The sequence below is a fragment of the Squalius cephalus genome, assembly GCF_949319135.1.
Source record: "Squalius cephalus genome assembly, chromosome: 4".
Lineage (NCBI taxonomy): Eukaryota > Metazoa > Chordata > Actinopteri > Cypriniformes > Leuciscidae > Squalius > Squalius cephalus.
In genome coordinates this window covers 29,497,529-29,524,380 of record NC_137125.1, presented here as the reverse complement: position 1 = coordinate 29,524,380, position 26,852 = coordinate 29,497,529, and the positions used below count along the sequence as shown (strand labels likewise).

Here is a 26,852-nt window from a genome sequence, read left to right as displayed (position 1 = left end):
CTGTAATGGAAATGTGTTACATGATCCTTCAGAAATCATTCAATATGATTTGCTGCTCAAGAAACATTTCTGATTACAATATGTTTAGATGTCAGATAAATGCTGTTCTTTTGAACTTTCTATTCATCAAAGAATACTGAAAAAATATATCTGTTTTCAACATTCATAATAATAAGAAATATTTTTTGAGCATCAAATCAGAAGAATGATTTATGAAGGATCATGTGATGATTATGATTTAATGATTAATGAATTGATTTAATGATTAATGAATTGATTAATGATTGATATTTTAACTTGTAAAAATATTTCACAATATACTGTTTTTGCTGTATTTTGGATCAGTAGTCCTAGTCCACAATAATCACAATAGTCCAAATGATATATATATATATATATATATATATATATATATATATATATATATATATATATATATATATATTATTCAACGTCAATGCTCCACACTCCATCTAAGTAGGTAGCGGAATATGCACAATAGTTTGCCAACTGCCATACAACTTTAAAGATGAAGGACTTTTATTTTGGTCTGGCGATGTGACGTCACATGGCCGCGCCGACTCGCCGAGACCCTGCGTCTGTTGTGATTCGGCTGAAGAAAGGTTGGTGTTTTTAAGAATTTAAATCGATAAGTCAAATTTACAGCTCTTTCTAACGATGTAAAATTAGTGAAATATTATGTAATGTAATATTGTATTGCTTTATCTTACGTTAATGAACGGTATTTTTTTGAGTAATTCGCATCCACACATGAGTACCAGAAAAGGTGCTTCTAATTTTGCTCCCTATGAATCCCCGTAATGTCGAGAGCACAATAATGTAATGCTCGAGCGCGGACTCACAAAACTGAACAGATGCAGTGTTCTCTTGAACTGCCTCTCCTCGCTCAGATATTGTGCGTTCGCGCTCAAACTGTGTCTTGTGCACTCACGAATCTCTACGTGCTCTTGCACTTGAAAGCTTCTGTCTTCTGAATTAAACTTTGTCAAAAGTTATCAACCAATCAGAATAGATTTCCACGACTGACCGATGAAAATGCTAGGCTACATCAATCTTATCGGCTGAGTGAACTGCACCTGGAAATCTTTTGAGAATCAACATTTTTGATTTCTTTTTGAAATTAACAATATTAATCAAATGTATCTTAGTATATATTTAATATATATGTTTAAAGTAGGCTATTTGAAAAAAACATTATATATGTTATATTATATTATTATAGTATATATTATATAGCCTATTTAAGTATAAAATTGATAATGCAATGCGTTAAATTGGGAAAAGAGATAGATGAAATGAAGTAAATGTATAACAATAATTATAATATAAATTATTGTATATATAATAATGCTGTATAAAAATAAGAAACCATCAGTAAATGGATTTATAAGATTGGCATAGGTGTTTTTCGTGTAGACCGATATTATATATGTTATAATATGTTATTTCAACATTGATGATAAATTATCCAAACTTAATTTGAATGCTGTCATTGAGATCAATACACACACACACAATATAATATAATTTAGCTGGTTTAAGCAATGAGGCAGGCAAAATAATTCAAGCCAAAATTGTAGGTGATGTCCATTGTCCACAGTAACTAAGTAGCTAGCTAGCTAATGTACATTCAATACTGAACCATGTCAGTATTCAGTATTCTTTGACACCGGCGTGTTTTGCTGGATTTTTTATCACACAGCAGAAAAATAGACTTAAAATACTCTTGTCTTTTATGGTCATACAGATTTTAGAAATATGAAAACATAAACTGTAAAATGTCTACTTTTTTAAGTGTCCACATACAATCGAAACAAAACATTGCTTTCATAAAATAAAGAAAATAAACGGAGGGGCTTTCTGCCTCTCCGTCTCTGTGCACGTCTCTAAACTTAAACAAAACTCAGCAAATACTAGTCTCACAGGCATAAGCAATATGTCTTTAAAAACATTTAATTGACCGTTCGCAAAACCCCGCCCTCGAACGCCCCTCGTCCAATCCTAGCTCAGCAACTGTAACTAAGGAGAAGGACCTCCGTCAAACATTGCGATTTCAGCACATGGTGAAACGATGCGCCTATGGCACCTGCAAGTCTGACTAGGTTCCCCAAAAGTTTAGAGGGAGGGGTCGTTTTTTTCGCCTTTCCAAAACCCAAGACCCAAGCGGAAAGATGCCGAAAATGGATTAAGCAGTGTGGGAGACCTCACTCACAGCTAAATGCCTCGAAGATTAATAAGCATACATATGTCAGCGTATATAATATATAAGCGTCAGTCACGCCGCTTTCAAATATACTCCGTAGTCCGTTTGCAGTGCGTATTTATTTTTTTCGCACCCATGTTAACAGGTAACTTAAAGCTTTCACACTGCACGCGGATGCTGCAATCGTTTCCGCACCTAGTCTATTTTTGCTGTGCTGCACGCGCTGAATTAAAGTGACAGCGCATGGTTCTTGGTCAAAACGAACACAGATTGACATGAAAATATAATAATCTCACCATAAATGCATTTAATAAAATAAAATGAAGTAAACTCACCATAGCCTACATGTATTTTTGGACTTGCAGACTTGGAGGAGTTCCGTTTGCACACAAGCACACACACACACACACACACACACACACACACACGACTTGTTTAAATACATTTAGCCTATATTGTTAATAAATAACAATAAATTGTTGTTGTACCAGCAATATCTTCAAGTTTTATTTTTCACTGTATTAATCTCAAATGTCATGATTTGCCAATGCAAGAGTAACAGTTATCCTACCGGCACCTTTTTTCCCCCACTTCAAGCACTGGCCTCGATTGTTTTAATATTCCCGTCTTTGCTTATTTTAACATTTTGAACATATCCCTCCACTGCATATTGCAGCCCTTTCTGTCGTGCCCTGGAGGATATGTCTGCTGCATTACTCCAAAACCAATCACTTACCGGTATGGAGCTCAACCCAGCCATGTGTCTGTTTCTCAATTGTTTGACGGGCGTAGTAACAATAACTAGGGGGCGTGGCTTTTGCGAACGGTCAATTGTCTGCTTTTAACCCCCTGAGGTCGGCGCGATAGGCTCGTTTTTTTCCGTATGAGTGCAAAAAAAAAATACAAAAAAAATATTAATTTTTATCTTATATGCTTGTGTTATACATCAATCGATCCTGTTTAGTGTGTATTTTTTTTGTGTATGCTCATAATAAAAACAAAGTGTTGTGCTTTTCGCCAAATAAAGAAAAATAAACATGATGCGAGTTCTGCCTACTCTCCGTCAGTGAAGTCAATTCTGAAACGCGTCCGAAAATGAACTGTAACTCAGCGAATACTCAGTCAAACAGGCATACAGTCACACAGGCATGAAGCTTGAATTCTCTTCTTTCAAATGAAGTAATTTTTATAAAAAACAAATATTCACAGTTTATATAATATGTATGTAAAGAGAGAGATGTCAGTCGTTCTCATCTCAGCTAATTAAGTTTTAATGTGACTCCGCCTACGGAGACCACGCTATTCAAACGCAAATGTGAGGCGATCCATTACAAACCTGTGAAACGCCCACATCCGCTGGATAAGGCCGGTGAAACACTGGATGCGTGGCGTTGTCTCAGCTGCGTGGCGTGTCCGTTTTTATTTCGGCTCCCATGTTAACAGTTTAGAGTTTGCACACTGCCTGTGTGAGACGCGCGTCTCAGGCGCGGCACGAGCCGCGTGGAAAACGCGTGCATTCTAGAAATAGAACCGACGCCTATTTTTCACGCGACACGCAAGCGTCTTGGAAGCGTTTCCATGCAAAATTGAATAGGAAAATCTGTTTATTTGTCATTTTGACACGAATACATATTAATAAATGTCCTTTTGATGTTTAAAAGTGTCTAGGTTTTGACATAAATGCAAATATAAATGTAATTTTACAAAATATGATCGATTTTCAAATACTGCTGTATTGAATGAACAGCTTTTAGCAAACTCTATTGCTATACTGAGATGAGGAATATATACTGTATGTGTTTTGTCAAAAATAAAGTCATCAACTAACTAATGAATCTATTACTTTGAAATACGTATGATAAAATGTATACTTTAGTTTTGAAAGACGTTGACTAGTTTTGAAAAGATTATAAAGTATGTATGTGCATGCATATATATATGTGTGTGTGTGTATATATGAAGAGTTCAGATGCAAAAGCCTCTAAATGCCATCTGAAATTTTCTCCTAGAATGATCATTTTTATGAAGCTTGTATATTTAAGTTAGCTATAGGTGACACACCTGAATGAATGGCTCATTAAGTATGCAGGGACGTAGTCTCACCAGGTGTTAACTACTAAATATGCATGATGCTGTTGGAGCGTTTACGCCCCATCCGCATATGGGCTTTCCAAACTAAAAGTGTTTCACAAAACTAAAATCAATGTATCGTTTTTTTGTGGATGATTAGGCAGGATGATTTTCATATCATTTTGAAGAAAAAACACTCGGCGATGACATCCATTAGTCAAAAGTCTTATTGCCACATAATTAGTATGTGTTTTGTGGCCTTATTTCAGAAACTTAAATTTTTAGTTTTTTCGATAACCATGCATAAACATTATTCTCTCAAAAATGAAAACATGTACATACATGTGGCTCACATATTATGGAAGTCCTGTTTGTGCTATATAGAGTGAATTTACACCTTTGCCATTAATATGTTTATAAGCAACTGAAAAAAGCACAAATGTCAGGGCATGTCAGAACATCTCAAGGACCCCAAAAACACCCCAGACCCCAGAGGGTTAAATTATCTAATTCAAAACGAAAACAAATATTCTCTGTTTATGTAATCTGTATGAAAAGAGATTGATGTCAGTTGTTCTCATGGCAACTCATTTAGGGCTGCAACAAACGATTATTTTGATAATCGATTAATCTAACAATTATTATAACGATTAATCGACTAATCGTCGATTATTTCGCCGACTAATCATTAAGTTTGGAACGATTATTCAGCTTTTTCAATTAGTTAAAACACTGAGTTATACATATTCTAACTATAATATTTAAAAAAAGAAAATCACTTCAGCTTTTGAAATGGTTGTTTTAATGAACTTTAAGCAAGGTCATTCTCTTTAAGTTTTCAGATTTCTGTCCAACTCAAATCACACACAAATGCTCTCTAAGCATTGGTTAAATATTCTGTTCTCTTTCAATAGAAAAAAAAAAAAAAAAAAAAAAAGCTGCATTACAGAAAAACTTAAACTGCAAACAATTATTATAAGAATAAGAAATGACATGACAATTGAGCTGAGCTGACAGAGACACTCATTCACCTTTTAATTTACAGAATAAAAAAGTAACTGACATGATATTCTTCATAACATCTCCTTATGTAAGTCTTAATGAATATTAGGGGTGTAACGATATTCAAACCGAACCGAAAAAACGCGATACACCACCCACGATACGTATCGCGATACTCTCATGGCGTACCGAGGACGCCCCGCCCCCTGCTGCCCCGGCTCAATGGACCTCATCATGTCTTATGTGTACACAGCGAATACAGCGTTATAGCCTAACCACCATTAACACCCTATAATAGCAAGCTCTGTATTTTGTTACTTTCGATAATAAGCAAGGTGTAATCTTTTAAATTCTGTCTATTTGATCACGAAATGAAAACAATAAATGCCGTTTTGGCGCTCTTTGATGTGGCGTGACGGATCACTGTACTAAAGCGGCAGCGCGGAGCGCGAGTAAACGCGATTCTCTTCCTCAGTTACAGAATAAACATGAATGGACACCTGAAGGTATGTTAAAAGATACAGTATACTAACTGAAAGTCATCATAACTTGTGTAATCAATCGATCAGTGTTTCAGCAGCGAAAAGACGCCAATAAAACGTCTTAGTTTGTCACATAGCCTTATATTTACCTCAGGCAAGTCATTCAGTGCCCAGAGCTTGTTGGTTGCTAAATGAACTCTTGCACTAAATAAATGCACTATATTAGCCTATATAATATATTTTACTTAACATGTTAATGATTGATATCTTGATTATTTAATGTAGCCTATGTTTTAAATATCTTTCATGAAAATGACAGCAACTGTGTAAATATTTATATTTCAATAACAAATTAGAGTAGAAAACATAAGTTAATGAGAAAACTGCCTTATGTGCAGTTTACATGTTTTCATACAATGTGTTGAGTGTTGATTATTATATCTAAAAATAAATAGTATCTGAAATTAGGCTAAAAGTCTAGGCTCCGTTGTTAACCTTTAAGATTATAGTAATGTGTTACAAAAAGTTTAATTGTAATTTAATTAATTTAAAGACAAAGACAGAATTTGTTCATTAAACCACTGTAAAAAAAAAAGAAGCAGCAATTTTAGCTTTCTAAACCCCCCACCCCACTGAACCGAACCGAACCGAACCGAACCGAGATGTCAAAACCGTGGGGCGTACCGAACCGTCAGTTTTGTGTATCGTTACACCCCTAATGAATATAGAACAAAATACAGGCAAGTGATAAGACTGTAATACCTAATAGTGTTCAGGGTTTTTCCTGGCTCAAAATGAGGCGGAGGTGGTAAAATCCTAATAATGTATTTTAATAATAAGGTAATTAAATGTTATTTTTCATAGATCATCATATAGCCTAATGTGTTTTCGGCATTATTTTTGTGGGTGGAGGTTGGTACCTCTAGGGGGGTCCGGGGGCATGCCCCCCCTGAAGAAATTTTTGTACATTTTAAAGATAAATTCATTAATCTGGTGCACTTTGAGTCACCCAAATCCACTGTTAAAAATAAAAAAATCCACCCGCAAACCACCCATATTCTTTGATTTAGATATCTGCATCTGATCACATTACAATTATTCAAATTCTCAGTGTTAAGCATGATAATATGGTAACATATCACACTGAAGTTGGCTAATTAAAAATTAACATTTATTTAAAATAAAAGTTCTTCTTTTGGCAAAATTACATTTCCTTAATAGCCTTAACAGAGGCTTTACTCCATTCAAACTTAAATTGTCAATGTTTCATTACATCACTGTTTGAAAACAGAATAATTTTTTGTACCTTTATAAGGTTTTATTTTATTAAATGTTTGCTCCATCTTTCATTTCAAATTCTTAAATTTGATCAATATATTCAATTAAAATAATAAGACATTAGGCTGTTTCCAATCAAATTAAATAATTTACATTGAAAAATTATAACTATTAAATTAGATTATTTTAAATATTTTTGAATATACAAATAAGGAATGTTGAAAAGAATATACTTTATGAAAGTAAACCGCCAGTAGGAGGCGGCAAGCGACCGTCTTATTGAGCGAGTCATTGAGTCATTCATTCAAACGATTCGTTCAAAAGGCTGATTCATTCAGAATGAAGCAGTTTATGAATAGGTAATTGAATCTTTGACTCAACCGATTTGTTCAAAACGCTGAATCATTCAGTAATGAAACACGGCTGAGTGTTGCTGTGAGATGCGCAATGTTTCTGCTGTGATGTTTGTTTGGAACTTTTTTCGCTGCTGAAACAGAACAAAAACAGTCATTGCGTCTCAAATGTAAGTGACTTAATTTTAACTATTTGTTTATTGAACTGTTATGAAATCAGTCTCGGTTTCAATCTTGATGGCATTCAGGAAAACATCACTCTGATCGTGTGTAGCTTAGGCTATATATTGTTTCCTAACTATAATATGTTATAAATAACTGCGCGAGCCTCAACAGCGCAACGTTGTTACCGTCAGTACATTAGGTAGGCCTATATTATTATCAACTATAGGCTATCAATCGCCACTTACATTAAATTAAATAAAACAGAATCATCCTCACGTTTTCGGTGATTCGGAATATTTTTATATAATTATTATTTTTTTTAATCAGGGCATTTGTCCGGATGGGCTACAATTCTCTCTCACTTTTCCCTTCAAAAAAGAAAGACAGAAAAAAACACACATGTCCCGGACAAAGTATATGGTCCCAGACAAGCGTTATTGTCGAGTCCTCCTGATATGTTTTCCTTGATTGGTTTTCCATGAAGAGAATTACGTTGTTGAAAACGAAAGTAGAGTGACGCACGTTCATTGCGTTTTACCGTGATGAGAGTTCCGTGTCTTTATTAAACTCAACACAAAATTATTTATCTGTCATCCACCCTCGATTAAAGGGTTAGTTCACCCAAAAATGAAAATTCTGTCAGTAATTACTCACCCTCATGTTGTTCCAACCATGTAAGTCTTTCGTTCATCTTCGGAACACAAATTAAGATATTTTTGATGAAATCTGACAGAATTCTGACTCTTCCATAGGCTTCCAGAGTGACCGAAACTCGCCGACCCAGAATAGTTATTAAAAACATCGTTAAAATAGTCCAAGTGACTCCAGTGGCTCAATCTTAAGTATATCAAGCGACGAGAATACTTTTTGTGCGCAAAAACAAACAAAAATACCGACTTTATTCCACTATTCAATTCCTTCTCTCTGGGCCTCGTAGTGTTTTTGCGTAGCGCGTCTGTGTTGCACGTCATCACGCATCACACACATGACCTGCTTCGGCCAATTGTGAGCCTACGTGGTGACGTGCAACACAGACGCGCTACGCAAAAACACTACGAGGCCCAGAGAGAAGGAATTGAAAAGTGGAATAAAGTCGGTATTTTTGTTTGTTTTTGCGCACAAAAAGTATTCTCGTCGCTTGATATACTTAAGATTGAGCCACTGGAGTCACTTGGACTATTTTAACAATGTTTTTAATAACTATTCTGGGTCGGCGAGTTTCGGTCACTCTGGAAGCCTATGGAAGAGTCAGAATTCTGTCAGATTTCATCAAAAATATCTTAATTTGTGTTCCGAAGATGAACGAAAGACTTACATGGTTGGAACAACATGAGGGTGAGTAATTACTGACAGAATTTTCATTTTTGGGTGAACTAACCCTTTAATTGGAATGGAATGTTTTTATTACTGCGCGCAGCAGCAGCACTATACGGTTTGAGAATGGACACAAGCGGTAACCGCAACAGAACCGTCACGGTGGGAAAACTGTATCTGACCATGACTGTCTGTCCGAGTTTTGTCAAGAGCTGGAGGCGGCACGAAATTTGACGGAGGCGGCCGCCTCATAATTTTCTATGCAGGAAAAACCCTGGTGTTACAATAATAAAAACAGCCCTGACTCCTAAGCTCGATCAAGCTTTATTCTATGCAAAAATAAATCATCACATTACTGTAATTATATTATTATTATTAATATTATTGCTAGTATTAGTAGTATTGCATTCTCTAAAAAGAGATTTACTGCTAGTTATTTAACTCCAGCTGGAGAACATTCACCTCTCACCGGCTCGTCTCGTGCCGGGGTGTTTCCTCTTTAAGTGCTTTAACATGCATGTTGCGCTCCCGTGAAAAGCAAGTTTTGCCTTGCATGTATTACACACGACAGTATTCTTGGTTTGAAGTTTTGTGAAACTTTCACACACCTTGCTAGTTCGGATCAGGTTCGGATTCGTTTGCACTCCGTCATAATTCGCGCTGTGTTTTCTTCTACCGCAATAGCATAATAGCATTTGTAACGGCTGCATTACACTCTAGCGCTACAGCGCCGTAGCGGTCAAATCACGATATTGCAGGCCCTTACATTAGGTCACGTGGGATCAAACGACTACTCGACAACAAAGATATTTGTCGACAATTTTTTATTGTCGACGTTGTCGACAATGTCGACTAATCGTTTCAGCCCTTAACTCATTATCTGCTAATGTGAACACGCCAATGGAGAGCGCGCGCTATTCAAACGCAAATGATCTGAGGCGATCCATGCAAACCTGTCAACACCCACATCAGCTCGATAAAACTCATCAAGTTTAGTCAGATTCATGTACCTTACGTCGTTTTGCGACGCTGTGAGGAATAATGTAATAGTAATATAATCCTGGAAAAATTTACCTCAGAAGTGCTGGTTTCAGTTTCACTTTGAGTAGCAACGAATCCAGCTGAGGATTGTGAATGGTAAGTTCTTTATTCTCAAGGGCTTTATTCTAATCGCGATTTAATGTCTGTAAACCGCAAAAAGACTGTTTAAATACATTAGTCAAAAGTAGGGGTGTAACGATACACAAAACTGACGGTTCGGTACGCCCCACGGTTTTGACATCTCGGTTCGGTTCGGTTCGGTTCGGTTCAGTGGGGTGGGGGGTTTAGAAAGCTAAAATTGCTGCTTCTTTTTTTTTACAGTGGTTTAATGAACAAATTCTGTCTTTGTCTTTAAATTAATTAAATTACAATTAAACTTTTTGTAACACATTACTATAATCTTAAAGGTTAACAACAGAGCCTAGACTTTTAGCCTAATTTCAGATACTATTTATTTTTAGATATAATAATCAACACTCAACACATTGTATGAAAACATGTAAACTGCACATAAGGCAGTTTTCTCATTAACTTATGTTTTCTACTCTAATTTGTTATTGAAATATAAATATTTACACAGTTGCTGTCATTTTCATGAAAGATATTTAAAACATAGGCTACATTAAATAATCAAGATATCAATCATTAACATGTTAAGTAAAATATATTATATAGGCTAATATAGTGCATTTATTTAGTGCAAGAGTTCATTTAGCAACCAACAAGCTCTGGGCACTGAATGACTTGCCTGAGGTAAATATAAGGCTATGTGACAAACTAAGACGTTTTATTGGCGTCTTTTCGCTGCTGAAACACTGATCGATTGATTACACAAGTTATGATGACTTTCAGTTAGTATACTGTATCTTTTAACATACCTTCAGGTGTCCATTCATGTTTATTCTGTAACTGAGGAAGAGAATCGCGTTTACTCGCGCTCCGCGCTGCCGCTTTAGTACAGTGATCCGTCACGCCACATCAAAGAGCGCCAAAACGGCATTTATTGTTTTCATTTCGTGATCAAATAGACAGAATTTAAAAGATTACACCTTGCTTATTATCGAAAGTAACAAAATACAGAGCTTGCTATTATAGGGTGTTAATGGTGGTTAGGCTATAACGCTGTATTCGCTGTGTACACATAAGACATGATGAGGTCCATTGAGCCGGGGCAGCAGGGGGCGGGGCGTCCTCGGTACGCCATGAGAGTATCGCGATACGTATCGTGGGTGGTGTATCGCGTTTTTTCGGTTCGGTTTGAATATCGTTACACCCCTAGTCAAAAGTCTTGTGGACACATATTTAGTATGTGTTTTGTGGCCTTATTTCAGAAACTTTAATTTTTTGTTTTTTCAATAACCATGCATAAATATTATTCTCTCAAAAATACAAACATGTACATACATGTTGCTCACATATTATGGTAGCCCTGTTTGTTCTGCATAGAGTGTAATGACACCTTTGTGATTAATATGTTTATAAGCAACTGAAAAAAAGCACAAATGTCAGGGCATGTCAGAGCATTTCAAGGACCCCCAAAACACCCCAGACCCCAAAGGGTTAAACAAGTTTATAAGTTGAAGCTTCTTGCAAACAGCAAACTTAAAATGTTTGAGTGTCTTCTATCAATCAAAGTAGCTTTAAACCACACCTTCAAACTCATTTCGTTAACTGGACTCCAGGTGTGCAAGCTACTGACTCCAATTAGCTTTAGTTGAAGTAATTCGTAATGGATTCACTTACCTTTTCCTCCAGCACTGTGAATGTTTAATGGGTGTGTTCAATAAGGACACAAGAAATTAGAATCGTTTGTGTTATCAGCTGACATCAGCACATTGTGTTTGTCTATTGTTGAGACTTAGATGAGGATAAGATCACATGTTATGGCAAATTACTGCAGAAAACCAGTTCTTTCCAAGGGGTCCACATACTTTTTCTTGCCACTGTTACATATCCAAGTCTCTGTATACCTATATACATAGTCATTTTTAAAACTTTATCTACAGATTTAAAATATTATATGACATATTATCTGTAATTATGTTCATCTAAACTAAATGTTTAATAATAATTGTTAACCTAAAATTGCTCTCGAGTAATGGATTAGGGGTATAATAATTATATAAGTCATATAAAATAATAAAAAAAGAATCATTGCTAAAAGCAAGACAATTTTTAGTATTTAAAAAAAAAAAACTTTGTAGTAGGCTAACCTTTAATTTGGAGCAAGACTAACAGAGGGAGTGACTTAACTGCGTCAGAGATGTTTCACTTTGCTTTCAACTGATTGGTCCAACTTCAGTTTGAGATCACTTACTCGGGACATAACCTGCCCCGGTACTGGTAAGCCGTGGAGCGCAAGTTACTGTGGCGATGACCACTGCTAAAAGCCGAGCCACTTTAATGGACCCTAAAACCCAGGGTTGATGCAAACTTAACTGAATCATTTTATCGGCCGATATGAGCCTGTTGCAGATATATTGGTATTGCCGTATATGATGCAGATGTGCCGCCGATATTAACTTTTTTTTTTTTACAGAACATATAACATGGATAAAATGCTTGTAAATTGTGTAACTACGTAGTTTGTCCAGCTCCATTGTTTGCTAATGACGACCCAGCTTACTGTAGTGACACCAGCCACTCCTTTCACTTCAGTAAAAGGAGGTCTCTTCAGACACCGTGTAAGATGCGCACACATTAGCTTCCACTCCACCACTAGCAACTTACCGTTAAGACACTGCTTGTCTTCTGCTGCCTGAACAAGACAAAAAGACAGTGGAACCCATTATAATTTGTGATGTTGCAACAACAGCCGTGTCCAGTGTAGAAACAGTGTTAAAGCCCATTCTGCCTATAACACTACAATACAACATCAAGCAATATTCTAATCATTTATATAATTATAACACTTTATATAGGGCCATTTTGCATAATGAGTAGTTTCACGCTTAGTACATTTGGCTGACTTATTTAAAATGGTATGTAAGTAAAAGTACATATGTAATTAAACATGTTTTCATTATGGTATTATTACTTTTACTTTAGTAAATGATCTGAGTACTTCCTCCACTGGAAGAGACGAAAGGAATTAAGACTAATAATAGAAGATAACAAGGTCATTTACAAGATAACTTGCCAGTTACACTTTTGATATATTTGATATAAGTTATTTTTTATATAATGTGACTAAATAAAAAGACGAAGTCATTAGTGAAGATTATGCAACACTATTTAGAATATAGAATAGAACATGCAATGCAAACTAGTTTGGTTACAGCTCAAATGTATCATTCTTATTCTATCATTCACCATGACTGCATTACATGTCTTTGTCACACAAGTGTTTGATCACCACATTTGAGTGATTATTGCAAAAAATGTTTATTTTCTGTTTGTGTATAGGCTATTCTATATACAGTACCAGTCAAAAGTTTAGTGTGTCAGAACTTTTGACTGGTTCTGTACTATAATATACACACAAATAATATCAGCCGATATATAGACTTTTTTTACTCCCTAATATCTGTATCGGCCCCCAAAAATCCATATCTTTAAATCATACCTTCATAGTATAGGCCTGTGGTGATTTAACTTCTGTCCTGATTTCTTTGAAGGGAGGGTCAGACCATAGATGGGTAAATGAATGGGCTTTTTCAATGGATGAAATCCGATCCACACACTGTACGAACGCGACCAGAGACGATGGAAAAACACAGTGAGCATCAGCTTTCATGTCTGCTCTGTTAGAAATCAGAAATGGTGAAAGAACATTGGGCTTGGTACGTTTTTCATCTTCAAACCAAACTTGGGTCTTCAGCTGACAAAGCTTAAATATGTCTGGCTAGCGCTTCCCATAATGTTTACACGTTAGGTCAATAGATGGAGAGTAGGCAGTCTTTTGTGGCTGTTCGAACGCATTCAACCACATGAGCGTTTACACTACGAAAGTAATACAGTCTAATGCGTTTTTGTCTACCTCTGGAAGTGGACAAGCTCAAAACCTTTTAGCCCCCGTTTACACCTGTTTTTAGTGTTGTCTACTTGTGATCCGATCGACAAAAATGCATCTTAATACTAGGTGTAACAGAGCCAAAGTCTTTCCAGATCACAGGGCTCAAGTCCAAGTCAAGTGGTAAGTCTTAGTTGTGAAAGTCTAGGTCGAATCGCAAGTTGTCAAATTTGGGACTCCAAGTCAAGTCCAAACTGCTTTTCCATCGTCGGGCCAAACAGTTCTGAGAACAGTTGGGAATGGTTCCAGTTATATTTCCACTTGAGCTTCTGGAAAATTAAACCATAAGTATACCTGATTGGCACAGAATGGAACGATTGAGCAATGAGAACGGCTTGGCTCGACAGAGGAAAAGCGGCTCAAGTCATGTGACTCGAGTCCACAAGCCTGTCAATTAGTGATGAAACTGAGCTTTTTGAAACTCCACATCAAATGAACTAAATAAGGCTTTGCAAAATGATTCAGTGATTTGAAGTGCCGATTCATCACATGCTGACGACGCATTTTTGTAAACGTAGTTGATTATGAAACGAGACTTTTATTAACCAGTTGCAAATGTTATGAAATCTACAAATCATTAAAAACAACAAAATGTAAAGTGTCTGTATAGCTTTTATTTATTTATTAATTTCTAATGCTAGTTTTGATTTTGTTTTGGCTTATCAGGCCATTTAAAGCCATTCCCTCTGACTGTCTCTCTTACCAGTACACTGACTACTGAACTAAGGAGCTGAATGAGACATACCCAGAGATTTAGTTTGGATTTATTTTTCTTTCTGTTAATTATTCTCATCTTAAACAGGACAGACACACAGAAAAACCCCTGGTGAAGCAGCTGAGATCCACGCTACACTATTATAAAGATGGCATTTATTAAAGAAGAGAGTGAAGATGTGAAGATTGAAGAAACATTCAGAGTGAAACAAGAAGATACTGAGGAACAAACAGGTTGGTTTCATTCTCAAGGCAGAACTCATTAAATTTTCCTCTGTCATTTTCCAGCTCTACAGAAATGAATACGTTTGGACGAAAGTCATTTATGTGTCGTAATTTTATGCAGATTTATTAAACATGGAGAGGGTCGCTCAAAGCTGGACATCCGTTATTATGTCATGTTGCACATTAAATTAAGAAAAATAATATGAATGTAGCCTAAAAAATAATTAACACAATACCAAAGTCAAGGAAATTCTGTTCACTCGGTGGCCATATTTGCCACACCTTCGCCTATATCGGGCATCCAAGACTAAGTCCTATTTACTTGAATAGGGGATTCCTGAAATCTCAAACTGCTCGCCAAAACTCACAATTAAATAACATATTTCAAATCAGCAACAAAATTTGACATGAACTGTCCCATAAATGTTCCTTATGCATTTAAGTTTAAAAAAGTGTATTTTTCAGGCTGGACCAGCCAATGCACCTGTGCAGTCCTAAGTGTGCATCTCCTATCACTGACTCCTTCTATAGCAACCGGAGCTTGTAACAGCAGCTGCAGTAATGCGATGACTTTAATAATCAGGGATTGTAAAAATTTAATACAGATTAATCCTTACAATTAAAGTTACAAAAGTTATTCAGTCAAGAGCAGTGAGTAACTTTATTATTATTACTGAGTAGAGTGACAAAATTACTATTATAACCATCAGATGGCAGCAGAGGACCACTCGTTGGCTCACTTTCATTGGCTCACAGGTTTTGTTTTCCACCAGTAATCTCCACTAAATCAAGGAATATTTTCTGTTAACTCCATTAAGTTTGCTTACATGGATACACACACAAACAGATATTTTAAACAAATGATAGGTAAGAAAATGCTTACTCCAGGTTTCCTTTATAACACCATTTTCAGGTTTCACTGTAATCATAGTGTGTTATAGTTGGAAAAACTCCACGCAGTACAAATGAAGTGGTAAACTTTGAGAAAATTATTTGTAATGTTATTTTTAGGCTAAAATGTGGCTTCAGCTAGGTATCCGCTGACATTCAAAATTCATTACTTTCTTTTGCCGTTCTGTTCCGTTTTTATTTATTTATTTATTTTTTTATCTTATTTGCTGGAAACAAAGAATAATAACGATCCTGTGATGAGGTTTTGGTGATGATTTGCTCGTTCAACAAGACATTTTCCTCCAAAATCTCTTCATACATGTCCAGCAGTAATCCTTTTCGGGTCTTCTTCTCTGGCGGATCCTCTGTGCTGGCATCACTGCGCTGGTCATCTCTGCCCATCATTTCATCCACGACTTTAAGCAGCAGGTCACGGGCATTCATCTTCTTCAAAATACTGTTTTTTGTATAAGGCATCAAACATGGTTGCAACTATGTAAAGTGGTTTGCATTGCACACCACTGAAACAATCACTGACTGCTTTCAGCAAGATTTCTTTGGCTGTCTGTACACCTCTGTACAAGACTGCTTTTGCCAAGCAGCTGTGTTAGTGTTATAACAGCGGGAATTACACCAGCTTCAGAGGCCACTGCAGAACTGATTTCTCTGGTCAGCTGCTCAAAGGGTGCAAGTAGTATGATCATATTTTCAAGACTTCCCTATTGATTTGCCATAAAAAAAGATGCAGGAAGTTCAAATTCAGCAGCATATGCACCTAGTGCCCTCTTATGCTCAACCAAGCTTTCCATCATGTAATGATGTTGAATTCCACCTAGTTGCAAAATCTTGTTGCAAACGTTTTATTGGCATCCCAAGCTCCTTCTGTATACCTTGTAGGCAACTTCATGCAAGTTGTGAGTGCTTGAAATGTCCCACCATTCTCTTTCCCAAGGCCACAACATCAGCAATGCTGCGCTGCGAAAGGACACCTATGTGTGTGCTATGCATGGTAAACTTGGAACTCCAGTCTCCTCCGTCGCTTTGGTCACGTTGTGCGCATTGTCTTTTAGTACTATGTGCACCTACTCTTTGGGGATTTTCCTCTTCTCAATCATCCCTTCAAATGCGGATGCAATCAATGCAATGTCCGGATATCAGTTGTAAAGCTCACAAAAGTGACATCAGCGAGGAGCTTCTCTAAGTGGGTGTCACGATTTCAATTTTAAATCGAAATCGATCGAAATTAATGCTCAATCTCGATTATCGAATCAAAAAATGGAATCGTCGATGCTGTCACGCCCCCGTGTCAGGTTAGCTCGACAAGTTGAAGACAAGTGCTGCGAGTCAGAGCTGCTTATCCAAATGAGTCAATATTAAATCAAATCACAATAATTGAATTGAATTGAAATAATAAAAAAGCGTAGCATACCAGAAATTGTACCATGTAAACATTGTAACATGTCACTAAATCTAATAAAATTCAGTTTTGAATGTTAGTGTTAGTTAAAAATGTTAGTGACAATCACAATAGACTTATTGTGATGCATTTTTTTTTTTACAATCAAACAAATCGAGAATCGAATCGAACCGTGACTTTAGAATCGAAAATGTAATCGAATCGAGGATTTGGAGAATCGTGACACCCTTACTAAGTGGGAATACACAACACTATACAGTTCAGGTAAGGCCACATCTGAGAAGTAGTGACGACTAGGCGTAGCATACTGTGGCTCTAAGTAGTTAATCAGTTGGCGGCGTCCTTCATCTTCCAAATTGCTAAAAGGTTGATTATCTAGAGCAATCATTTCATTATATTTTGGTTCACAGCTTTTACCTTTGGGCTGTTGTTGCTAAATATGTTTGCCTTTTCAAATGATTGATTGTTATGCTTCTGACGAGTTGTCGTTGGTGTGTTTTTTTTTTCTTCTATTTTCTTCATGAATAGGTCAGATTCTGATTTTAGATTTGCTGAGTGTGGATTGGCTCCTCCTTGCAAGACTGATGCCTTTTATTTGTTGCAAATAGCAGCTTTGTAATCAGTCTGACTTATTGTACAGTATGTCCACCATTATCTTTCCCAAGGCCACAACGTCGGGAATGCTGTGCTGTGATAGGGCACCTTCGTGACCTGCCAGATGCAGCATATGTGCAAAACATGGAACCTGGAACTCCAGAACTCTGACACTCTTTACAAAAACATGCGAGTTGACGCCCACGCATAATCAACACTCTTTGTATCGGCAAGGCATATTGGCATAATTTTTCCTTATCGGGCTGATAATTTTTTTATATGCCATTATCGGCTGATTCTGATGTTGTGCCGATAATATTGTGCATCCCTAGTTGACAGGCAGGTAAGACATCCTATCGTAGCCCTAGTATCAAAAGTCCTACGCCTTCCATAGACAATATAAATACAATTAGAGCACTTAACTAAGTGATTGCTATCAGGATATGAAGAGACTTTCAACCAGCATAACACATTTTTTTTATTTAAGCAAATGACCTACCCTGCCTTTTAGGGGCGGGAATCTCTAAGCACCTCACGATTTGATTCGATTATGATTCAGAGGGTAACGATTATCGATGCATCTTTTTTTTTTTGTGTGACTACCTGGTACTTATAAAGCAAAGTATTTATGATGACCCATAAAGAATTTACTTCCAATACTTCCTATATTCATTTTATTAATAAACAAATGGAAGTGATTTGGCAAGTCAACTGTAAGGTTACATTTGCCAGCATATGTCCCAACATTGCAAAGGACCAACAGGAAAATAAATGTGTGCCTGTACTAGCAGCAAACTTGTAGTAAAAGAATACAAACTCAAATCTCAAGCATTTAACCAACATCCTCTTGCTATTTCCAATGAGCCATATAATCCTTCAGACAAAAAACAACATTTTGCTGTAGCAAAATCACAAACAGTTTTCGTTCAAAAATATAGAATTATGTACCAGCAGCTCTCATACAAACATAATGCTTGTGGACTTACGCATATTCTGAATAATTAGTAGCATACAAAGCCACTCTTATACACAACTAAATAATAAAGAGAGTTATGACTTGAAATGTTTGCTGTATACCACAATCAAAAACAGCTTATACAAAAAAGTGAATGAACATCTGCACAGAGCACAGTCAAAATGTCAAAAAAAAAAGAGCACAGTCAAAAAAGAGCACAGTCAAAACTTTTTTTGACTGGCATTGCACTGATACATACTGTGACTGTGGAGATCAGTATAACGTATGTATAACAGATCAGTTTACAGCATATTGATGTGAAAACTAAACAATACAGAAAGCAGCTCTCATACAAAAAATACTAAATAGGTCACAATGAAATTGCCAATTTTCCATACGTTAGCTTTTAACGAAGAGGGTGCTGTTAGAATTTGGCGCTCAGCCATCACACGTCTCTGTTACTGTATGTGTACGCCACAGACTGTCCGCGCACTGCACGTCCGCTTTAGAGTTCCGCCTTTTGCGTTCCGTCAATATTATGTTATTAGAAAAAAAAGAATTTTTTTTTTTTTAGAAAATCGATTTTTGACATTTGTGAATCGATTCAGAATCGTCCACGTTCGCATCACGATGCATCTAAGAATCGATTTTTCCCCCACCCCTACTGCCTTTAAGCCCTCCAGTGCTCCAACTTAAGCTTATTTATTGACCCTGCAACTTTTTTTAAGGTGGAAGAAGGCTGTTCAACAAATGTTAAAAATCAGAGGACAAATTACTGTGAACACAACATTTGGGTTCTTAACTGTAGAAAACCACATAACAGTAAATCCATCAAGATCTAGAATCTTTTGTGTAGAGGTTTTTGATCCAATAACTAATGATTCTGTTTTGCCAGAATTTAATAGAAGAAATTAATTTGCCATCCCATCTCTTATAACATTAATATACTCTGCTACAAATGAACTTGCCATCCCATCTTTTATAACATTAATACACTCTGCTATAGAGTTATGTTTTGTCAGGTTGTATATAACTGTATATAACTCAGGGATTATAAAACTGAGTATTCATCTGCTCAACATAGTGAAGTCTAATGATGTCGCTCAGAGGAAACATGCAAGGAGAAAAGCAGAGGACCTAATACTTAGTCATTTTGGACACCAATACTTGTGTTTGAGCTATCTCTTCATTTACAGAAGCTAAGTTGTAGTGTTTGGATAGATGGGACCTGAACCATGCTGATGCTTGTCCACAAATGTCGACATAATTCTCAAGCTGTCCAAGAGAATGTTGTGGTCTGTGTTGTGAATGTAACTTTATTCTTTTAGCATAATTCCATTTTTTAGCAGTTATGGGATCTAATATGCACGTTTTTGGTTTTGATGCTTTTTGGTTGGTTTTGATGCCTTGCGTGTCTAAATGTTTGTTGCTTTGTGCCATTAAACGGAGGTTAACTTTTGTTTGTCTCTTTTTCGCTTAGACCTGATGCCACTGAAAGAGGAGCGTGAAGACCTGAATGAAATAGAAGAGAAAGATCCGTACCAGAAACATCATGCTTTACCTCGAGAAAAATCATTTAATTGCTCACAGACTGACAAGACTTCCTCGCAAAAAACAGCTCTGAAGACAGTAACTGGAAGTTATTTCACCTGCTTTCAGTGTGGAAAGAGTTTCACGCAAAAAGGAAACCTTAAGAAACACATGAGAATTCACAGTGGAGAGAAGCCTTATACCTGCAGACTGTGTGGAAAGAGTTTCACGGCAGCACTGAACCTTAAGTATCACATGAACAGTCATAGTGGAGAAAAGCCATTCAGATGTGATCAGTGTGGAAAGAGATTCACACGTAAAGTACACTTTAAAAACCACATGAAGATTCACTCGAGAGAGAACTGTTTTGTATGTCATCAGTGTGGAAAGAGTTTCCCTGAAAAAGGAAACCTTAAAATCCACATGAGACTTCACACTGGAGAGCAGCCGTACACATGCACTCAGTGCGGAAAGAGTTTCACATATAAAAAATCCCTTGATGCCCACATGAGAAATCACACTGGAGAAAACCCTTTCATCTGCCAACTGTGTGGGAAGAGCTTCACTCAAAAAGGAAACCTTAAAATCCACATGGAAATACACACTGGCGAGAGCTCTTACACCTGCCAACAGTGTGGAAAGAGCTTCACTCAAAAAGGAACCCTTAACAGGCACATGAGACTTCACACTGGAGCGAGCTCTTTCACTTGCCAACAATGTGGAAAGAGCTTCACTCAAAAAGGTAACCTTAAAATCCACATGAGACTTCACACTGGAGCGAGCTCTTACACCTGCCAACAGTGTGGAAAGAGTTTCACTCAAAAAGGAAACCTTAAAATCCACATGGGAATACACACCGGAGAAAGCTCTTTCACCTGCCAACAGTGTGGAAAGAGCTTCACTCAAAAAGGAAACCTTAAACTCCACATGAGACTTCACACTGGAGAGAAGCTTTACACATGCACTCAGTGCGGAAAGAGTTTCACATATAAAAAATCCCTTGATTCCCACATGAGAAATCACACTGGAGAGAAGCCTTTCACCTGCCAACTGTGTGGAAAGAGCTTCACTCAAAAATGTAACCTTAAAATCCACATGGGAATTCACACTGGAGAGAGCTCTTACACCTGCCATCAGTGTGGAAAGAGTTTCACTCAAAAAGGAACCCTTAACAGGCACTTGACTATTCACACGGGAGAGAGCTCTTTCACCTGCCAAAAGTGTGGAAAGAGTTTCAATCAAAAAGGAAACCTTAAAACACATGAGAATTCACACTGTAGAGAAGTGTTATACCTGCATAATTCTCCTGTTTTCACTGTGAAGCTGCTTTGAAACCATCTGTATTGTGTAAAGTGTTATATAAATAAAGGTGATTTGACTGTGGAAAGTTTCACTGCAGAACTAAAACTTGTGTATCAAATGAACAGTCACTTTGAAGCGAATGTATCAAATGAAGCGTGTAACTTTGCCAGTTTTCAACCCGCTTTGTATTGTTACAATATTGGTAGTACTTGTAAATGAAATTTTTTTACCCATTCGCCGTATCACCTGAACCGAGAAATTCACGTTTATTTGTCAACAATAGTCTGGGCTTTTGTGAAAACTATAGATTATACTTTTATCCCCCACCCATGGACAGTCGAATCAACAGAAGGTTATTGACAGCACAATACAATTTTCAGTGATAAACCTACCCTTAAATAACTGTTCTATGTCTACGCGCTGGATGCTTCACTGGGAACCTAAAGTCACTCACTTACACTATACATTTACTCTTTGAATTCTTGCACCCGGGAACAAAAAAGTGTTAACACAATCATGACTAAGCATTTGCTATTTGACTCTGTTAAGCGCATCCATAGCAGACTGGTGGGAGTTGCCTTGGGCGACAACATGCTCATTGCATTATAGGCATTGAAGTTTTCATACCTATTTGGTATGTTTTCTCTAGTCAGGTAGCAATTATTTAAACATTTTTGCCTTTCTACTATATAGGCAGGTGTAGAGGAAAACGTATTTCTTAGCATTTATTTTTGTTTTGTACTATATACGATTTGTGTCTCTGTATGGAGTCTTGTGTGGAAATTTACTGGCAGGCTCTGATAAGAAGTTACAACAACTTGTTTTTGTGTCTGTGGACACAGCTGCACATCTTTGAAACTATCTTTTGCAGGAGCTAGACTTGACTGCTAGGAACAGAAGTGAGATTTTGAACACTTTGAGTACTTTACCATTTCTAAATATGGTAATGTGTGTGCGTATATAAAAACACCCCGCACTAGGCGAGGTTGTCTTTTCACGGTAGAAAACTCTGTGAATGGCCTTCTTGCAAGAATAAAACTCAAGAAAGACACTGTTTGGTCTACCTGATTTATTGCATACTCACCACAAATAACTGAATGAAAATATTTCCAGAGGTGTAAGAAGTACTCAAAAATGTTACTCAAGTAAAAGTACAAGTACTGAAGGAAAATTTTACTCAATTAAAAGTAAAAGTATCTGGCCAGAATCATACTCAAGTAAAAGTAAAAAAGTACCACATTACAATTGTACTTGAGTATTAAAGAAGTAAAAGTAACAGCAAGAATGAAAACTAGAGATTCTTGTTTAAGCTTTTAATCTCTAAAAACATTAAGTGAATGAACCACATACAAGGTTTTATCCTGCTTTAGAACTGTTTAATTGTATTTAATTATCAAACTATCAAAATAAGACTACTATCTAATGCCAGTATGCAACATGCTACTCAAAGTTGTAAAACCTCGGATTTAACTTGAGCAGAAGCTGGTTTTCAAAATTGTGAGTGTCAAGCCTAGCTCTTTTGGGGCTGAAAAGCAATCCTGCAGTGCTGAAAAGCCTCTCACAGGCAGCTGATGCAGGAAGAGGTGTATTAGTCTTGATAGAGAGGCTGCAAATAGCAGGGAACGTGAGCAGAGACTCCCTGGTGTCTGAAACACAGGCCAGATATCCATCCAACTCTGCTTTTTCCTCAAAGTGTTTTTATTGGACATCTTATCAAACATAAGATAGACTTTACAATACATTTTCTTTTTATGTTAACCAACCCACCCACGAACAATCCCCACCTGTTGCACCAATACACATTAATTTGAGAAAAAAAACAATCATTAACATGTTTTAGAGAAGAAAGCACAAGTACGTACAGTAGATTACTCCTCTGAAATTGAGATTAGAGAGGGATCCACCTTCCTAATTTGGTCCAGAACCGGTTGCCATATATCAAAAAATGTATTGGCACAGCCTGCTGTAGCATACCTTATTTTTTCCATGGTCAGATTGTATAAAAGATCAATGAGCCACATTTTAAAAGTTGGAGGAGACTTATCTTTCCATTTAAACAGTATCTGCCGTCGAGCTAAAAGAGTGGTAAATGCTATGAGGCTTTTGTTGTTTTGATTTAAGTGAAAGTGCTGCGGTACAATGCCGAATACAGAGATCATGGCATCAGGTTCTACGACTGTCCCCAATGTGTCAGAAATAAATTTAAATATAGACTTCCAAAAATCTTCAAGTTTTGGACAGAACCAAAACATGTGAGACAGAGTGCCTGGTTCGGCTTCACATCTATCACAGTGAGGATCTATGTCTGATTTAAATTTTGCCAGTTTTACTTTAGACCAATGCAATCTATGAACTTTAAATTGGATCACTCGATGTCTTTGACATATTGAAGATGAGTGAATGCTTTTCAATACAAATTCCCATACATCCTCAGAGATTCCTATAGCCAGTTCCTCTTCCCACAATCTTTTCACGTGAGCTAGAGGTCCCATATTATGAGTATTCATTGCACTATAGATTTTACCAATGGCCCCCTTAGAGTATGGATTCACTTTTAGAACAGTCTCAAGCAGTGTCTCAGGTGGTAATGAGGGGAAGTGACTAATAGATGATGCTACAAAACTGCGAAGTTGAAGATATTTAAAGAAGTGAGTGTTGGGAATTTGGAATTTAGTTTTCACTTGCTGAAAGGTTGCAAAAGTACCTTCAATATACATATCCTTTAGTGCCTTAAGGCCGTTTACAGACCAGACACCAAAAGAGTCATCTATAATAGAAGGGGTAAACATGTGATTTCTTACTATGGGAGCATAGACTGATATATCATTAAGTGAAAAATGTCTTCTAAACTGTCCCCATATTTTGAAGGAGTGCTTAACCACTGGATTCAGAGAGTAATTATATATTGGATGAGGTGATGGCAATGTTGAGCAGAGTAATGCATGTAAAGAAGCAGGATGGCATGACAAGTTTTCAAGGGTCAGCCACTTAGGACCACCAGCATGCGAATTAAACCAATATAGCATAGAACGCGCATTGACTGCCCAATAATAATACTGAAAATTGGGTAATGATAGTCCTCCATGCTCTCGATGTCGCCACAGAACACTTTTACGGATGCGTGCATTTTTCCCATTCCATATAAAAGCTGATATCAGCTTGTCTATCAGTGTGAAAAACGATTTGGTTAAAAATATCGGGATACACTGGAACAGATATAGAAATCTAGGTAGGATATTCATCTTGACGGTGTTTATCCTGCCTCCTAGTGATAGCGGTAGTGTACCCCAACGCTCAAAATCTTGTTTTATAGAATCTATTAATGGAATAAAATTTGTTTTATAGAGGTTCTTGTAATTATTAGTAACCCATATACCTAAATACTTAAATTTATCTTTACTCAATTTAAATGGTAAGGAGTTAAATGTGATAAGTCTGGCTGCGGTGTTAATCGGCATAAGTTCACTTTTTTGCATGTTTATTTTATATCCTGATATTTTCCCAAAACTACCAAGTAATGACAGTAGATGAGGCAGGGTCCTAAGCGGCTCAGATACATACAGGAGAGTATCATCCGCATAAAGGGACACTTTATGTTCGGTTTCACCCCTCAGTATGCCTTTAATTGTATTATCGGACCGTATTGCCACTGCCAGGGGCTCAATCATCAGTGCAAATAAAGAGGGGGATAATGGGCAACCCTGCCTAGTCCCGCGGCCTAATTGGAAAAAGGATGATATGTTATTGTTTGTCCGAATTGCTGCTACAGGAGAGGAATATAAAACATTAATCCATGAAATGAATTTGGTACCAAAGCCAAATTTCTTCAAGGTATAAAAGAGGTAGTCCCACTCCACCCGATCAAATGCTTTTTCAGCATCAAGTGACAGAAGTACCTCAGGTATATCGGGTGGAGTGGGATAATGAAGGATATTCAGAAGCCTGCGTATATTGTAGAATGAATATCGATTTTTGATAAAGCCAGTCTGATCATCAGATACTATTGAAGGTATAACAATCTCTAATCGACATGCTAAAAGTTTGGCAAATATTTTACTATCAACGTTTAACAATGAGATGGGTCGATAAGAGCTACAATCTAATTTACTTTTACCCTTTTTATGAATTAAAGAAATAACTGCTTGTCTCATGGTTTCTGGTAGCGACCCTGAGATGAAGGACTCATCATAGACAGCGAGTAAAATAGGGGAAAGTTGTGAGGAGAATTTTTTGAAAAATTCGCTCGGAAAACCATCTGGCCCCGGCGATTTTCCACTTTGCATGGTGGCAATTGCTTTCAATATTTCGGCCTTTGAAAATGGTCTTTCCAGATCTGAGGCATATTGTTCATCAATAGTGGGCAGAGTGAATTTGCTGAAAAAAGAGTCAAACAATACCTCATTTCTACTGGATTCAGAAGTATATAATTGCGAATAATACTCCTTAAACCTATTATTAATCTCTAATGGATCAGTTAATTTTTTGTCGTGTTCATCAGTAATTTCAAGGATTGACTGGTCGACACTTTGTTGACGTAGTTGATGAGCTAAGATTTTCCCTATTTTTTCGCCGTGCTCATAAGACTTATGTCTGGATTTATTCAAAAGGTTCTCAATAAGTTTCGTAGATAACAGATTGAATTCTGTCTGAAGAGCCAACCGTTCCTTAAATAAATTAACCGATGGCGAGTGTGAAAGAACCCCGTCAATTTGCAGAATATCACTTTCTAACTTTTTAAGCCTTTCCTGTTGTTTTTTCTTTACACGGGCACTATACGATATAATTTGGCCTCTGAGATAGGCTTTTAACGTTTCCCAAATTAGACAGACACCCCTGGGGTCCGGTTATGCTCTAAAAACTCATGTATTTCCCTGGAAATAAATTTAACAAACTCAGTATCTGAGAGTAGTAATGTGTTAAATCGCCACGGCCGATATCCACTGCTTGTAGTAGGCAAGTTTAAAGTAATTAACAGTGGTGCGTGGTCTGATATCACTATTGCCTGATATTCACATTTACTGACTAATGAAAGTAAACTATTATCAACAAAAAAATAATCGATTCGAGAGTATGTTTTGTGAACCGGTGAATAGAAGGAGTAGCATCTGCGCCCAGGATTCTGAAAGCGCCAAACATCAGTCATGCCATAAGTTTTAAGAAGCTGATTAAGTACTACTGTTGAACGAGTTAGTTGCATGGTCTTGGGTGAACTGCGATCCAATGAGGACGACAGTGCACAATTAATATCTCCTCCTAATATGACCTGATGTGTATCTATATCAG

The 26,852-nt window shown here is 36.9% G+C and overlaps 1 protein-coding gene across 2 annotated transcripts; it reads left to right on the top strand.

The window, feature by feature from the left end:
* Window positions 1–547: 547 nt before the first annotated feature.
* Window positions 548–23,244, top strand: LOC307157106 (uncharacterized protein). 2 transcript variants are annotated; one of them, XM_079868870.1, is made up of 4 exons: window positions 564–623; window positions 13,547–13,647; window positions 14,744–14,889; window positions 20,218–23,244. In XM_079868870.1, the coding sequence occupies exons 3-4, from the start codon at window positions 14,805–14,807 to the stop codon at window positions 21,597–21,599; spliced, it is 1,467 nt and encodes a 488-aa protein (XP_079724996.1). In that variant the 5' UTR covers window positions 564–623; window positions 13,547–13,647; window positions 14,744–14,804; the 3' UTR covers window positions 21,600–23,244. The 2 variants fall into 2 exon arrangements, with proteins under 2 accessions (XP_079724995.1, XP_079724996.1); XM_079868869.1 differs by lacking the exon at window positions 13,547–13,647 and having other exon boundaries at window positions 548–623.
* Window positions 23,245–26,852: the final 3,608 nt, after the last annotated feature.

Excerpts from the sequence above, each read along its gene's own strand:
- LOC307157106 (XM_079868869.1), top strand. The coding sequence starts at position 14,805 with ATGGCATTTATTAAAGAAGAGAGTGAAGATGTGAAGATTGAAGAAACA. Across the intron at positions 14,890-20,217 it reads AGATACTGAGGAACAAACAG|ACCTGATGCCACTGAAAGAG; the intron begins GTTGGTTTCATT and ends TTTTTCGCTTAG.